The sequence below is a fragment of the Micropterus dolomieu genome, linkage group LG21, assembly GCF_021292245.1.
Source record: "Micropterus dolomieu isolate WLL.071019.BEF.003 ecotype Adirondacks linkage group LG21, ASM2129224v1, whole genome shotgun sequence".
NCBI classification, from domain to species: Eukaryota; Metazoa; Chordata; class Actinopteri; order Centrarchiformes; family Centrarchidae; genus Micropterus; species Micropterus dolomieu.
The window spans coordinates 27,567,491-27,581,768 of NC_060170.1; the positions used below are offsets into that span (position 1 = coordinate 27,567,491).

At 39.2% G+C, this 14,278-nt stretch overlaps 1 protein-coding gene across 1 annotated transcript; it reads right to left on the reverse strand.

Moving 5' to 3' along the window:
* Positions 1-1,589: 1,589 nt before the first annotated feature.
* stc1 (stanniocalcin 1) lies at positions 1,590-6,278 on the reverse strand. The gene is made up of 4 exons (XM_046035443.1): positions 6,040-6,278; positions 4,145-4,287; positions 3,795-4,006; positions 1,590-3,043 (listed from the first exon to the last, which is right to left on the reverse strand). The coding sequence occupies exons 1-4, from the start codon at positions 6,218-6,220 to the stop codon at positions 2,743-2,745; spliced, it is 837 nt and encodes a 278-aa protein (XP_045891399.1). The 5' UTR covers positions 6,221-6,278; the 3' UTR covers positions 1,590-2,742.
* Positions 6,279-14,278: the final 8,000 nt, after the last annotated feature.

The window sequence follows — 14,278 nt, forward strand, 5'->3', positions numbered from 1 at the left end:
CATAGTTTGGAAATCTTAACATAGCTATTAAATTGACAGTGACATCTCTGTTTTTCTGGTCTGTTCGCTCATATCAATCCAGGACAATATGTTAATTCACTTTTTTTCAAACAGGACTGGGTTAAATTCCTTTCGTGAAGTCAAAGCAAAAAAATGTAACGACAATCCAAATCAGGCAAGCAAACCCTTTCTGCCCAATTTCCTTATCATTTTGTTATCAAAGTATTTTTGATTTGCAAGGTTTGAATGTTCAAGAAATGAACTGAACCCAGCCCTGGTTCCAAGTTCATCTCTATATTGCATTTTTTAATGTGCACAATGTATCTGCAATTTACTCCCAAGCAGAAACTAACTTAAGCCATTAATTATCTAATTGAAGTGAATGGCAAACCACCATCTATCTACTAAGTATAGATAAAACAAACACCAGCATTAAGACCCTTCTCAGTGACTTGACTCTGTAGTTATCTACTGATTCTGAAAGATTGTCTCAATCCCTGAAGGCCATGAAACATACATTCGTATCTGCAAAAATGTTCAGATTTCATATATTGTTTTTGGAAGGGGATTGCTAAATGGATGACATCTACTGGGACTTTTTGTTACACTGATGTACAGTTATGATGCCCCTTAATATACACAAACCATCTTGAACTTCTTACCTAGTGAGACAGCCTGTCATTTAAATACACCTCACCAAAAACCCATACATTGTTAAATACTTCAGAGCAACGATCAGAATTTTGCAACATTTGAATCAGCATCTGATGACAGTCACAGGGTTGTTTGCTTATGTTGTCAGGCGATTTTCTATGATTTTTGTGTACTTGGTTATTAATATTTAATGTTAACATGGGACTATAAAAAAAGACTTTGGGACAAAGGGCCAAAACAGATTATTATCTCTCTTGGATCTTTCCCATCTCTTTCTCTACTTTATAATATAGATAAATTATATAATACAATACAATCACAAAACAAAACAAAAAAATCAAGGGATGAAGATAATCACTAGCTACAACTAGAACTGATCTCTGTGTAGGCATCTTAAGGAAAATTTATTTTAGCCTATGCAAACCAGTGCAGAACCATCAAAACTTCACTATGAGTGTTCTTGATGCTGGTGTTGGTTTTACTGTCATTATACCTGGCCAATCTTCAATAATGTGCACAAGCCTCCAGCGGCGAACAAGCACATCTAGCAGCTGCAATGACAACCTTTTTATCAACCAGAAAGTGTGTCAAAATTAAGCTATCATTTTGTTGTGGTCCCTTGTAACACCCATGAAGAAGATCACCTGACTTGAATGACCAACCTTGTTCCCCTATGACCAGCACAGAGTCATGACATGGGTCCCATTCAGTCACCAGAGTGTCAGCTCACTTTTTTTTTGGCATAGAGCTCATGTTCAAATAGGAGCCATGACTGAACTGCTTTTTTAAAATCTGTAAACTAATTAAAACTACAATAATGCATTAAAATAAAAAAAACATTAAATAATATAGTAGGAAAATAAATATCATTCCAACAAGGCTTTTTTTTTTAAATAGTCATTCTCAATCTTGACACTGGAAGCCAGTGTGTATGTCACGTTATTCACCTCAGAGAATGATGATCATCAGTCCAAGAAGATGGCTGCTCTCAGTCTCATTGGTGAACGTGCTAATTAGCTACTGCACATACACTACTGCTTCATGCTCAGTTAAGAACATGGATACAGATTCCACTAAACATGGTCCCACGTATGCTGTAGAGCTCAACAGTCATATGCATTACAAGTGTCTGGATACAAGATATGCAAAATTGACTTTTTCTAATAGTTAGACTTGGCCATGATGTGGACAATCCTTATGTGCAGGATGATGATTTGAAACACATGACCATGGCGACATCTGCCATCAGAAAAAAAAACACACGCACAAAAAAACTATTATAAGTGCTATAGCTATACACTCTTTTGGTATTTCATGAATAGCATTCAGGGCAGTTTGTAGATATTTGGTCAGTTTAAGGTAACCTCTCAAAGGTTATCACGAAACCTCTACAGACCTCGCTCTGTATGAGCACTCTTTAGAGGGCTAGCTATGGCTGTCTTAGATAACTTGGTATACAGTACATTTTATCTGTTATGTTAGTGTCAGAAAATAGATATGAAACTCATTTCCACATCACATGCTCAAACTTTGACTGGCCTTGTCACTAAAATATTAAATACATCTACCAATCATTTCTCATTTCTATCAATGAACTAATAATAATCCAGGTACTGATCTCTATTTATGAACAAATGTCTGGATTATGAGATTTGTGTACGGACTTGTGCTCTAGAGGCGTGAAACACTATGGCTGTTTATTTAGTTTTTTTGTTTTTGTTTTTGTGTTTTTTGCTTGGCATTAAAAGACATCTTAAGGATTCATTTGCTTTGGAGGAGGTGAAGAGGAGTGTGCAGGACCATGTTGCGCAGATGCAACAGCCACATGTTCAACACTAACTGTGAGCAGACACGTTTGAAAACAGTCGATGGAAGGGGGAGATCTCTCAAGCCTAAAGTGTAGGATATACAATATAACAACAATCAAACTCTGATATCAACTCTATGGGCGTTCCAGCATTCCCTAGAGGTGCATATTTCTGTAACTTCCAGTCTAGCGGAGGAATGTATTTTATCACCCCTAGGGAATAGAGGAGCTTTCGTGATGTTTTAAGGAGTGTGTGTGGAGTTTCTGAATCTGAGTGGAAGTTAGGAGCTGTCACTGGCAGAGCGCTTTTTGCCAAAATGACTGGCAGAGTCTCTGTTTCGCAGATTAGGCTGGATCTTGTACATATGGGGACCCATGGACCAGCGCCAGCTCCCACGGCCCTCCACTCCAGTTGGGATGGCGGCAGCTGCAGCCACAGCAGTGGATGGGCAGGGCTTGTTCTGCAGCAGCTGAATAAGCATGGTCATCTCTGGGCCCAGCCGCGACACCATGCTGGTCCGAACGCGGTCCACCGTGTCCTCATCACAGTCCATCAGACTCTGTAGCAGCTTACCATAAAACCTAGGACAACAAAACAAAGCACCACAGAATGTCTTTTGCGACTGAAGAAACCAAAAACTAAAGGGCAAAAATGTAAATGTAAAAATGTACAGCATGCTACAATATATTCCTGTTTAATGCCTCTAACAGTTCAAATCTTCATAGGTATTTATACATATTTGCACATGTGCTCTATAGTCTCTGTAGTCATCCATCTGGTAGTGACCACCCCCTCTGCTGTTACTACTAAGCCTTGTGCTCCACCCTCCCAGCCCTTTTGTATCTACTCCCAACCTATCCTACATGTAGTAAAACAACAATAGGAAGGAAAACATGCAAACTTGATATTCCTGTTTCATTTTCTTTCATTGTATGAAAGAATGTATAAAGCAGATGGTAACCAAAACACAGAAATCAATACAAATGAAGCCATCTGTTTTGCTGCATAAATCAGGGTCAGAGGGGTATTTGCAACATGCCAGTCATGTATAGTTGTCATTTATGTGATGATTGAAACACATGTCTCCCATTCACTTAAAATGAATGACAGCTGTATTTACTGTCTGATTGTTTCCTTCACTGGATTAAAAAAATAAAAAAAGACTTTGTGTTCAAAGAGCCTGTCGAACATCACAAGCTTCAAACTCTGAAATGACTGTTATTTTTTCCTGAATGCCACTTAACAAGCCATGTACAATGTGTACCAGATCATAACCTCGATCAACTTGTTCTTAAAGTATAAGCATATAGTAAATAATACAGTACTGATTACCTGTTGGGGAAGTGACTTGGTAGCTGTGCCACTTCACCAATAGCATCTGGGTTCGATCGGGCAACAGTGCAGATATTCAGCTTGCTGTAACACTCCTCTTGGACGTCAGATATCATTCTTTGGAAGGTGGAGCAGCGGCGAATGGTGGAGAATGCCTTCGAGGTGATGCCATTGGCAATGCACTTAAGGCTCTCCTTCACAAATGCTTTACCCTGTAAAAAAACAGCAGTGCTTCACACATTCTTGCCCTGACAGTTACACCCATATAATACGACACAACTCATGTGCACGTAGAAACAGAGAGAATGACATACTGCGTGTAGTCTTTGTGAAATTAGTGAAGTGTATACCTGAGTGTCAAATTTAGCAGCACTGTATAGGAAGGACTTGCAGATGTCATGCATGCCATCTGTGTCACAAGTTGAGTTTTCCAGGCAGGCGAAGGCTCCGCAGCCAACTTGGAGGGCACTGTTGAGACAGCGTGCCACATCTGCTGTGGGCACAGAGAATGGACCATCAGCAGGGGAGCCAACAGTGGGTTCACTGGGAATCACTGCACACTCACTGAGCTCATTACACAAGGGTTGTCAGGGTTTCAGCAAAAAAATGTGGCGAACAAAAGAGAATTTTCATACTTTGGTGATTCACAAAAGACATACAGTCACTCGGGGCAAATAGTGACTTGACTGGAGATTAGACACCTTACAACTCAGACACTATTTGGCACAACTGCACTTTTCTTTTGGCAGGGATGTATATTCTACTGTTCTTTTCAGCAAAGCCTGGATGAGCAGCACCAGAAATACCAAAGAGTTTCCTGAAAATTGTTGGCGTGCCTGTTGACACACACAAACATACACTTGTACCGCTGGCACAGACACATACACACACACACACACACACACACACACACACATGCTGCCACCAGACTCTGTTCTCAATTTTACACAAGCTGAATTTGAGGACTCTGCCTCACAACCACATTTATATTCGCTATTAACTAAGCACATGTCACAGTCCAGATAAACATCCAGAATTGATCCAACAATATCTACATCTACATCTACATAATGAAGTACACATTCAGAAAATGCTGCCATATTCATTTTAGAATGGTCACATGACTGGAATAGTTATTAGGCTGATTAGCCCACAAGTAACCCTGATCCCCATCTTTGTAAAACACATGAAACAGCTACCCCACAATAATTCAGTCCATTTTCCAAGTCCCTGCAACCGACATGAAATTTTACACCAAGACAGAGACTATAAAACATCATCTGTAAATCAGAATAACCAGATAGTTGGCTTTCCTTATTCCTCATCCAAGAATCCACTGCAATGGCAAGCTGCCTGACTCAAATCCTTTGTAATAACCATTAAGTATTGTCACCGCGGAGCCTAAGCCTACTTGGCAGACTTCGAATCTGGGGCCCCATGTTGACCTGCACAGTCAGATAAAGTCTGCCTGCCATCAGGGACCAGAGATTGTTCTCAAAATACAGAGAGTGAGCTGCAAATCGTATGATGATGAAGCAATTCCTGCAGAAGGGAACCAGCATCCCTGTTACTCATTGCCTTATATCAGTGGGCAGTACCTTTGTGTTAAAAAGGAAAGCACTTGAATCAAGCCATGCAGATTTATGATTTGCAGTGTAATGTACTGATGGTTATTACTGGGGCTTTCTTTTCTTTGATGGATAAAACATTATAAGTAATAGGGTTTCAAGACCCCAGTAACTAAACAGTGTAGCTTTTTCTGAGGCATACTGAGAAAAAAAACCCACAATGGTGTAGCCTACTTCTTTTCGGACTTGAAGGCTACACAGGAAGGCTACACAGGAAGCTTTATGTTTTATGCATTGAAAAACCTCTCAAGTACACTATGCTTTATGTATGTAATGCTGAATAGTGGAACCTATGCAGCAGCCAGAGCACTGAGGAAGAGACTATCAGCATGACACAGCCTGCACTCTCAGGTGTCAGCACCAAGGTTCATGCTCATCTGTTGCCGGCAGGACACCGGCATTAACCACAGCGCTAATCCCGCAGCCTTCTCCATGAATCAATGCGCTCGTTTAGACAGAAAAGGCTGCATAGGCCAAAAAAAAAAAAAAAAAATTGTGAGAAAAAAAATCTCTACATAGTTAGCGAGCAAAGGTAAGGCTGAGCATTGTAGAAATGCTGTGTAAAAAAGCAAGCAGTGCACTCTGAGATATGCAGATAGAAGGGGCGTGTTACTTACAAGGGCTATTGACAGAAAAGCGTGCTCTCCTGGGCGAATAAGACTCGTTTTGATCCAGTTCGTATGCAGATGCGTTCAGCACCATCAGGAGAAAAAGTCCGGTCCTCAAAGGCATCGTCCTCTCAACACAGATAATACAACTAAATGTAAAGAGACGCCTTCTGCTTTGTGTGTAATTCATAAGATTAACGCTACCAAATCTTCTGCAGCGCCGAAAACAGAACAAATGTAGGCTATTACAAGTAAGCTTCCAGCTATCTCTTTACACTGGACTCCTCACTATCCTTTTGACTTGCATGACAGATAGGACCGATGTTAAGTCTGCAGGGGTTTATATGGGAGCGCTGAACAGTACGAGTTGTGCGTTTGGACCAATCAGAAAGCAGCATTCAAGACCGTGGTCTTGGTCTTTTCACTACTAATTCATAAAACGATATCCAGCAGTGTAGATCTTACAGCTCAAAATGAAGAATGTGGGCATTATTTCATATAGAGGCTTTTAATATATTTTTTTGCAATTTACCGTGTGAAACATGCTATACATTTTCCCATTAATATAATTTCATCCCGTCTCTTTGGCTTCAGCCACTATTACCTTCATTACTGAAGTAGGCTTAAACAATCAACCATCACCACTATGATCACTTATTATGAGACGATTCAGATCTTAAATACTGTTTTACATATCAACAGTTTCCCTCTAATTCATAGGAGTTTTTCGCAGGAGTTGTATTTATTTGTTTTCTGACTGCCCATTTTGTAAACATGCTGCAATCCTCCTGTGCAGGCTGACATGAAACCATGCTAGCATATGATATTGGCAAGGGTGCTATATCAAAATTATTATATTTATATTTTATTTCAGGCTTCTTTTCTAAGATTTATCATCAAATGTATTGGAGCAAAGGACCAAGTTACATCTTACCATTTATTAATTTAGCTGACTTTTTTATCCAAAGTGTCATGCCCAGGAACACATTGGAGGATATGTCGCTGTGGGGAATTGAACCTGGGTCTCTCACACCAAAGGCATGTCAGAGGATAACAATCCTGTTTATGTATTAGGACCAATATGTCATTTGTAGAAACACAGAATGCATGTGGAAATTTGCCAGTTACTTCCTGTGTCATAACAAAATTAGGAAGCTTAGATATTATATAAAGATATTCTACATTCCAATCTTTAATGTCTCTAAAGTTTAATATGAAACGTTGCAAACTTGTTTCACTAGTTTGGTGATATTTGGAACGATATGTTCGGAAGTGTAAGGTATAACAGGTTTGATTGTTACTAGTATAGATCATCAATGCACACATCTTTTCTTCTATCTGAACACACAAAATTTCATTGTGTTGTGGGGTTGTGGGTGTGGAGTTATGTTCTTCCACAGTTAACCAAACCCTAAGAAACAATTAATGTTTAAAATGGAGAACATCATTTAATGGTTTTGTGTTTTGCCTCTTTTAGTTGTTAGTGATTGTGAGTTATCTGTGGTAGCGTGGTGCTTTTGTTTTGTGGTCAAAGGGAGTGTCTAAAGAAAAACATTGGGGAGGGACTTGCTTTTTTATGATACAGCCCTTCTCATCACCACACTAATTTTTCTACAGTCCCTAATCTCCACACTAATAGACCCAAGTGTATTTAACCAACTCGGTGCTTAATTAAATGCCCGATATCAACCCAGAATATTCAAATGACATGTGACTCTATTTTTTTATCACTCTGGCATTTTCCTGAACCGTGCTTAATGACACTATTGTCGCTGAACGTGGCGATAAACTATCTGCGTTGTTGACCTAAAGTGTGGGTAATGATTGCTGTTGACCTAATTCTCTATTCCCTTCTTCCCAAGTCAGTGAAATGTTGGCTCAGAGTCCACTAACTTGCAGCTGCACGTGCCGGCATACAGAGGATGATGTGTGGGACTCTAAGCTATCATTAATCATGGAGGCCTCACGCCTCTTCACCCAGTGCAACGCTCAACTATTACAGACAGAATCAGACGCTAGGAAGCTGAATTGTCCTGATAATAAGAATGTGGAATAAAAGAAAATGTTTAGTGATTTGAAAAATCTTTGTATGAAATAGATATACAAAAGAAACTTCTTTTTCTGCATAAATAGCTTTTAAATATCAAGTGAACAGACAAACTTCTCCACACTTCTTAAATTATTCAAGTCATGTTTTGCCATCAGATGTACAGTTCATTACAGGGGTCAGTGTGTGCCGAGCATAAATCACCCCATTAGTTTAATTAGTAAAATATTTGTGATATTTTCCTTGCACATTATGTCAAATCACATAACATGCAATTTTCCTGTTTCAGAGAGCAGAAAAGGTGTCTTTCTCCCAGTGCATTGTCAGGTGGGCATGGTGTCAAGCTGCTGGCACCTAGTCTCTTCGCCGAAATCCAAATATGGGCCCCTGCCAGCTGCACCAATAGCCTTTGTCATGGAAAGATAATATGAATGCAACAGCCTAATGAATGAGCTATTATCTATTGTCACAATCAATCATTATCATTAATATTATCATATCTGTCATTAACATCTCATCCCTGAAGGGCATCTGTTAAATGTTAGACATGTGATTTATGAGAATTTAGACAGTTCAAACTCAGCTTGAACACTAGTGACTATCTCAAAAGAGACCAGAGGTTTACTTATAGCATCTTTTCAACAGTAATGGAGTTTCCAGAGTGACGACTGGTGGTTGGCTTTCCTCCCTGCAAATTAGTTGTGAAAAACAATACGTCAAAGAGCAGCCTGCTTGCTTATTGGTTATGTCAGCACTCTTTAAATTAAACCTGAAGAAAACAACAATCTGAGATTTGAGTCAGATGTTGAGCTGATTTTCTTGCTTGCCGTGAATATGTTGCTGCTCTTGCATTTATTACAGCGGGTGGGATTTTTCGGTGTGTCTCAGCTGAAACTGAGGACCTGAATTGAGAGTTTATTCATGAGTTTGGAAGTCGGTCTTGTCCTTGTTAGCTCATCACTGCAGACTCTTCTTTTTTGGAGCATAGCCATACCACAAACACATTTGAGAAGACCACTTCTGCGTCCTCTGGGGGAAAGGATAATGAATTCCTTTGTCAGGTAGAAGAAGATGATTCACCCTGTTTTCAGAAATATAACAGGCAACATTGGCATTGTGCTGGAGATAGAGGGCAGAGTTCACTGAAAGGACAAACCTGTTAAGCAGAATGAACAAACAGAAAAAAACTCCTGCTGCAGCTTGAGAGTTTTGCATTCATTTACATTGAGGTGGAAGAACTGATTCTCTGATTAGAGGTCACTTTGCATCAAAGTTGAATTTCGCCCTGAGCTTATTGCTGTTTGCCTGACAGCAATTTCCTCTATAATTATAGGATTACGAGATTGCAACTATGACAAGGGATTTGAAATTAGTGTAACAAATGGGAGGTTGGTCTTTTATCAAGCACAAGCAAATTAATCACAAATATTGCTAATGTCTCCACTAAAGCTTTTTAACAAGTTTATATAATGAGTTATGTAAAAGCACTTGCAAGATGTCACCTGAAGGACAATGCCAGTCTACATGTGTCCACAAGAGGGACTTTTGTCAGATGTTCCTGACTTACATTGGCTATTACTGTAAAGCGAAACCTTCAAACACTCAAATGTTTCATCTTATTGGAGGGATATGGGGAAACATTATGATTGTTACAACCAAATTACCCACCTTTTAAAACCAGTCAGTGGTAATGTGTTTGCACCTACATTTAGAATTTTCTGTGTTCATGTGTGACGTTTGGTCAGGGGGATAATGTGTTTTTGCTTTCTAGCGGCAGATGCTTGTGGTGTTCACATGAGAATAACACTTAATTTTTGAGGAAATATTTTGATCGGGAGGTGAGCTGCGGGCAGCAGCTCTACACAGTAATGACAGACAAAACCAGGATCTGTCCAATACACTCATCACACAGCAGCGCCATCAGCTGTCAGAACCCCCCGACGGTCACTTTTAAATTAATCATAAAATATTTCTAAAAAATATTTTAAAACTGCTTCCATTTATCAAATTATCCTGTCCAATGTTGAAACCACAGTTATCATTGAGAGGAAAGTGGAGCAACTAAACTAAGATTTGATTTCTGTAGGCGTAGTGAACAGCCATTGTAAGCACAAGCATAGCTATTGTAAGTGGTATTCAAAACTCAGAAAGTCTGAAATTAGCTCTGGTTTTATTGTGGCTATGTGGGATTCACAATTCCTCGAAAATGTATGATTTTGGCAGACAAAAAAAGTCACTGTCACATCACCAGAATGGAGGGTGTTATGTTTCAGTTTATGTTCTAAAGATTGTTAAATACATTTTTCTTAGGTAGTATCTGAAGGGATGGTGTTTTTCCTCAAACAGATGTCTGCATGATTTGAACATAACACAGAAACTCTGGGGACCTGCATTCCTGAATGCGTATCCAATACGAGTAGCATAGCAGGGATATATGTACATCTGGAGGCTGGAATGAAAACACTCTGCAGTTCTGCAGCATGAAACATTAGGACCAAAACATTATCAACAATAGAAAAGTTGATTGCTACAAATGTTTTCACGTTGTGCTGGTGTGAGATGTAGCTACAGATGACTATGTCTCTGCAAAGGGAGTAAGAATCAAAAAAATGTTAAAACACATAAATATCATGTTTGAACAGTATGGTTGGATGATTGTGGAAGAACTCTTCTTTTTGTCCGTTATATACAGTAAAAATAATGTGTGAAAAAAACTTGATATGGCACTGACTGTAAGGACAACCTTGTCTTCTCCTAAAATACAGGAACTACATACTTGTTAAGGTTGGTGTGAAAGCACAGAATTCTTTACCACCAAGTGGTTGTGCTATTTTCAATTAAATATGGGGTTTTAATGTTTTGCACATCATCACATTTTGTTTTCATTTACATGTTGCACAGTGTGCCAACTTTTTTGCAAACGGGGTTATATATTCATGTTAAAACATGCAAACCATATTCACTTAATTGTTGTCTGTTCTTGTGTTAAAGCTAAAACAATAATTTGTTATTGATTGATGTCATCAATGCCACCACAAATCATTTTTGAATGGTATATTTTTATCCAGATGTTCTTCACATACTTCAGGTTACATCAGGGAGTAGTATTTTGTGATTCACATCAGACTCCTTAATTGAGTTACATAGATTTTTGGTCCTGCTGAATTTCCTTTACCAGAGTTCATCCATGGCTTCAGCATGTCCACTCCATCATCAAGTAAGTTGTAGTGTTTTGTAGTCACATGCAAGCATCTGTGCTGCCGAAGTGTCCTTGAGCAAGATACTGAATCTCAGCTACCAGCTCCATCGGTGTTCCTGCACTTTTACCTCCCAGTAAAAGACAACTGAAATGACAAATTTCTCCTCAGGTATATAAAAGGATGGTGCTCATCCACACCAGGAGTCCAAAGACATTTTACAAGGTCACAATATGTGTGTGTGTGTGTGTGTGTGTGTGTGTGTGTGTGTGTGTTTTGCTCCAGTTTTCTTTGGCAAGCTGCTAATTCTGATTGAAAACATTTTTAATGGGAAAGCTTTTGAAGTAAGATGGCGGGAATAAGCATTGTGTACTTGCATGTGCTATGCTGTTGAAGATACATTTGAAATGCATTAATTTATCAGAACCACACTATTTCCCAAAGGGCAGAGCTATTCACAGAGCTCTGTGAATCACAAACTGTACAAAAGCATTCCCAGAGCTTCATCACCCCTAATCATGCAGTGGCACTTTTTGCATTCGCTGTTTGAAATGAAAGGTGCTGTGTGGGTAATATCCTCTGGTGCACAGGTGTATTTGCAGCGACTTTTTCCAACAACAGTAACAATAATTTTAATGTAATAAACAGAAAATTTATTTTGTAGTTTGCTTGTGCAACATTGGCAGTAGATAAAGATGATTGACACCTTTAGATACCCCGACGTCTTGGAAAATGTAAGGAAACTTACTGTATCACTATGCAGAGAGTACAGATGTGTCTGACCTCTTGAATGTGCACTCCAAGAACCCAATGAAATATTAAAAGCACATTTTGAGATTTGCAATTTTTCAGTGATTTATTCTTTTTGTCAGACCATTTAAATCCAATGTCACGGCTCCTCAGTTGAACAGAGATGCTTGTGGAACAGTCCAATGTTTAAAAGCCAAAGTGTCTGTTGCAGCCACAATTAATAGACTAAGAATAGCAGAGTATCACATTTGAGCACTAGAGTTACATGGTGGATTTTTCTGGGGGTGTATTATGCCTTATAAATCTAAGTCACAGTGTAGCTTTGTCATTCATGTTTTCAACACTAAGAATAGCTGGTTCAATAAGACAATAGCCGTTCTGTAACACCTCAATGAATGTCGTCAAATTAAAAGTTTCCTCTCCTGGATTTTAGATAATTAGTTTAATTCCTCTTTACATTCCACAGCCCAAGCACACACATGCATTTGTGCAGTAATGCTTCAAACTCACACACACACACCAAGCTAAATCACAGTGCATGCACCTTAGAAGGAGTCCGTCTGTATGCAACATGTATAGTACCTAGGCTATGTTCCCTTCACCCAGCCATCTGGTTTTAGTTCAGACCCATCTGGATCTGTCTCCAGCCCAGGCATCTCAGGAATACATTTTGGAGGGGTGCCCACATCCGTTCACACAGACAAGTGTTTTCAATTACTCAATTTTAAATGTCTCTAAAACCCAAGTGATTGAGCTTTTTTTAAGGCGGCATTGGTGGTAAACACTACTTTAAAAGAGCTGCTTCAAAGGGAGATGGCTGCCCCCAGTAGGCTACGTAAGACAGAGACTGAGATACACCTTGACGACAGGAGCATGTCACCGCTCAACTCTGAAAGCCGAAGCACAACCACAGCTCGTCGGCCCCAGGATCACAACACATTCTTGTATGCTGATTTCAGAGCTACCGCAAATATCCTCTCAGCCAACATGAGGCAACTAGAGAGGCGAGAAGTGATGAGAACCATGCAAAGAGCTCATCTCATGTTGTAACTGACAGTATGATTCCTCAAGCACCCACACCAAAAGGATTGAGTTAGCTTTATGTGTAGTTGAGGTTTGCATCATGAAAAACAGAAGAGATTTTAGGTTTGTAGCAATTTATCAAATTGGGCACATTTATTGGTATTGATGAATTTCTGGTGTATGTTACATCGGTTACCAATTTCTTACTCATAATTTATGGCCATTGTTTATTCGAATCTGCTGCATTAATATAAAGAAGATAAAGGACAGGATGTTAACAAATATATAAAAAAATACAGCAAAATAAAAGGTCAGTTTGTATGTTTCTTAGCCAGCTGCATTTTTTCATCACTGACAAAGAACGTCCCCATTTCTGTAAGAGTTGTGTATGTGTGTCTCTGTGTGTGTGTGTGTGTGTGTGTGCGTGCGTCACATCCTCACACATTAATCCATTCTGATGAATTCTGCTGTGTCAGAGTGACGCTTGTACCTGAATCTATTTTAAATTGTGACCAACAGCACATTTTAATGACTTCTGTGACTAAACCAGAGACCTTCTTCAGGATGCCCATGGGCATATACTCGTACAGCTCCAGTATTTCACATCGCTGTGTGATAAGGTCTATAGTGTAGCACTTATACATTGTCACAGGCAGTGACAGTTAATCCAAAGGAAATACTGCCCCTTTTTTCAATTTGCATGGTAATACCATTGCAGATTTAATCTGAGCTGCACAGTGGTAGCCCTCATATAAGTTCCCGATTAGGCATCCAGTCCCCGTCGTTCACATCTATCTTGTATTAGTCTTGCAGCAACTCCCAGCCTCCTATTTTCTGTCAAATATTTTAAGGCCTCCTTCAGACTGACAATAGCGCTGCCTAAAAAAGTAGTCTCCTCATTCATTTCAATGAGATTAATGCATTGTCATAGATAGGAGATGCTCTGGGAGGCTGTATTTATACACAGAGTTTCTTTGAGCTAAATGCTAACATCTGCATGCTCACAAAGAATGCTAACACACTGATGTTCAGCAGGTATAATGTTTACCATGTTCACCATCTTAATTTAGCATGTTTTCATGCATAACATTTGTACTTTTTCTCCATGAGGTTGTACATTATATCAATGTAATTTCTAAATCCAACAAAAAGGCAGTGAAAACTGTCAACATATGGTCCTCTTTTAATATCTTCATATAATATAGACAACCCCGGGTAACTTTTTATTATT

Bases quoted from the DNA above. Each gene is read 5' to 3' on its own strand.
- stc1 (XM_046035443.1), bottom strand. From the start codon at position 6,220: ATGAATTACACACAAAGCAGAAGGCGTCTCTTTACATTTAGTTGTATT. The intron at 4,007-4,144 runs GTATACACTTCA...GTTTTTTTACAG, and splicing joins CTGCTAAATTTGACACTCAG to GGTAAAGCATTTGTGAAGGA. The intron at 3,044-3,794 runs GTAATCAGTACT...TTGTTGTCCTAG, and splicing joins CCAAGTCACTTCCCCAACAG to GTTTTATGGTAAGCTGCTAC.